Consider the following 2,027-nt stretch of genomic DNA (forward strand, 5'->3'; position numbering starts at 1 on the left):
TAATAACCATTAAAATATGTTGATTGTTATGTTAAACTGATGAAACCTTTCAGTTAGTTTATCGCTGATTTTAAAAGAAGCCTAAAAGTCACTCTTCCTACCGTTTACTTCTACTGCTAAGATCCTGTTTATGTCTGTAAGCTCTGTTGAAAAAATGCCCCAAAAAACAAAAACAAAACAAAACAAACATCACAATCCTACGTATCGTGTCAAGTACTGCTCACATCGGCCAGGCCGTCGCAGAACCATGAGCTTTATTCTGAAAAAGACTGCAGGATGCAGATAAAACCAGCTCACCAGGAAGTAAAATCCCAGAAGAAATGCATTCAAAGACGCGCCTCAGAGCGTCACCGGGGCTGAGAGGAGCGGCGGCGCTGTTTATGGCCTTCTCAACCAGCAGCTCCATCGCCTGGATGAAGAACGCAAAGATGAGTTTCATTCCCATAGAAAGTACCAATAGATCGGTACTTCTACGTTCCTTTCCCCCTCTGATCTGTCGAATCAAACCATTGCTGTGGAAAATTATTAATCACTGACAAAAAAAGGTGAAGATTATGGTTGAAAAATTAACCCAAATGATTCAGGAGTTTGATTAGCATAATTTTCAGGCCTTTTCAGGATCAGTTCTCTGCAATGGGAGGACCTAAGGCAGCAGTGTTTTTGAGTCTGAGTCGACGCAATCAACTGGTTTTCCTTAGAAAACGTTGAATCAATCTGACTGTATGATCTGGTTGAACTGTCTGTGGTGTGAATTGGCGCTATATAGATAAATTGAATGAATTCAAAGACAATTATTCCTGTAATCTGAGGGAGCTCCAGTTACTGTTTCAGTGGATTCATATCAGATTAAAGCTAAATCAGAAAATGAACCATTAGATGCTAAAACAGGGTTTATACAGAAATGAGCAACTCTAATTTCATGATTTTTTAGTGCTCTATTAATGCTATTAGAAATAATTTTAATGCCATCAACAAATACCCATGACTCTCATATTTACACGGCAAATTCCTCAATTTCCAGCTTTACGATCAACCGGAACCGGAATATATCGCCATATATTGTTTAATAAATTGTTTTTATAAACTTCTTTTTTTTTAAATAAAGCATTTTAAATGCCAAAATCATCGTATTTTATGAATTTTAATGCCAATTCAGGCCTTAATTTAAAAAATAATTATTTAATGACTTTTAATGAGCTGTGGAAAAGTAAAAGAGGTAAAGAATGAGGCTGTGGTCCAAACAGCTGCTTTATCGTCTCCACTTACCGTATTTTCACGACTATAAGGCGCATATAAACATCTTTTTTTTCCCTAAAAATGTGCCGCGCACCCCATCTGTGTGTTACTGCGGACGTTTGAGACCGCCATGAGAACGTTAAAGGGGGAAGTGTGCGCAGGGATTGTGTATAAAAGAACAGGTATGTGCTTTATGCAGAACTCCTGATCTCCTCATTGAGGAGATGATGAAAGAGTGGCTGAGGGAGTGAATGTAAGGAGACCAGGTGGTTTTTTTTCACACATCACCATCGCTGTTAATCTGTGACTCCATGCGTGCCCATCTCACAGCCGATGTGAAAAACATGGTGAAACAAATCAACAATGTGCTTGCTGTTATTCAAGAAGGTCTGACAAAGGAACTTCAACCGCTCGACATCGGTGTGAACCGGCCGTTCAAAGTAATGCTGCGTTCACACTAGGGGTGTAAATCACATCCATCATGGCGATTCGATTCAGTATCAATTTCCTGACCCAACGATTCGATTATTTTCGATACTCAAGAATACGCACGATTCGATTCGATTCGATTATTCGGTTAAATTTTTCCATTATTATTATTATTTTTTTTACACCTTACAGGCTAAACAAAGTTTCAAGTTTGAAATAAATCAATGAAAGCTGTAATATCATTATGCATTTTCTTTAGAAACAACAGCAAATAACAGAAGTAGAAAAGAGCGAGGTGCGCTGGAACGCTGGGACCCTTTTTCCACATGGATCTCCGCTCTTTTTGGCCCTCATGTCCCTCC

The 2,027-nt window shown here is 38.8% G+C and overlaps 1 protein-coding gene across 2 annotated transcripts in view; it reads right to left on the reverse strand.

Annotated features, from left to right (window-relative positions):
• Positions 1-2,027, reverse strand: part of zfr (zinc finger RNA binding protein) — a 39,980-nt gene that overhangs the window by 4,959 nt on the left and 32,994 nt on the right. The window contains exon 18 of one of the 2 annotated variants that reach the window (XM_015388894.1): positions 298-409. In XM_015388894.1, coding sequence (XP_015244380.1) covers positions 298-409 — 112 coding nt within the window. Of the gene's footprint in view, positions 1-297; positions 410-2,027 lie in introns of those variants that run through there. The other variant, XR_001481629.1, reaches the window with a different exon arrangement.

This window comes from Cyprinodon variegatus, unplaced genomic scaffold (genome assembly GCF_000732505.1).
Source record: "Cyprinodon variegatus isolate N-32 unplaced genomic scaffold, C_variegatus-1.0 Scaffold440, whole genome shotgun sequence".
NCBI lineage: Eukaryota > Metazoa > Chordata > Actinopteri > Cyprinodontiformes > Cyprinodontidae > Cyprinodon > Cyprinodon variegatus.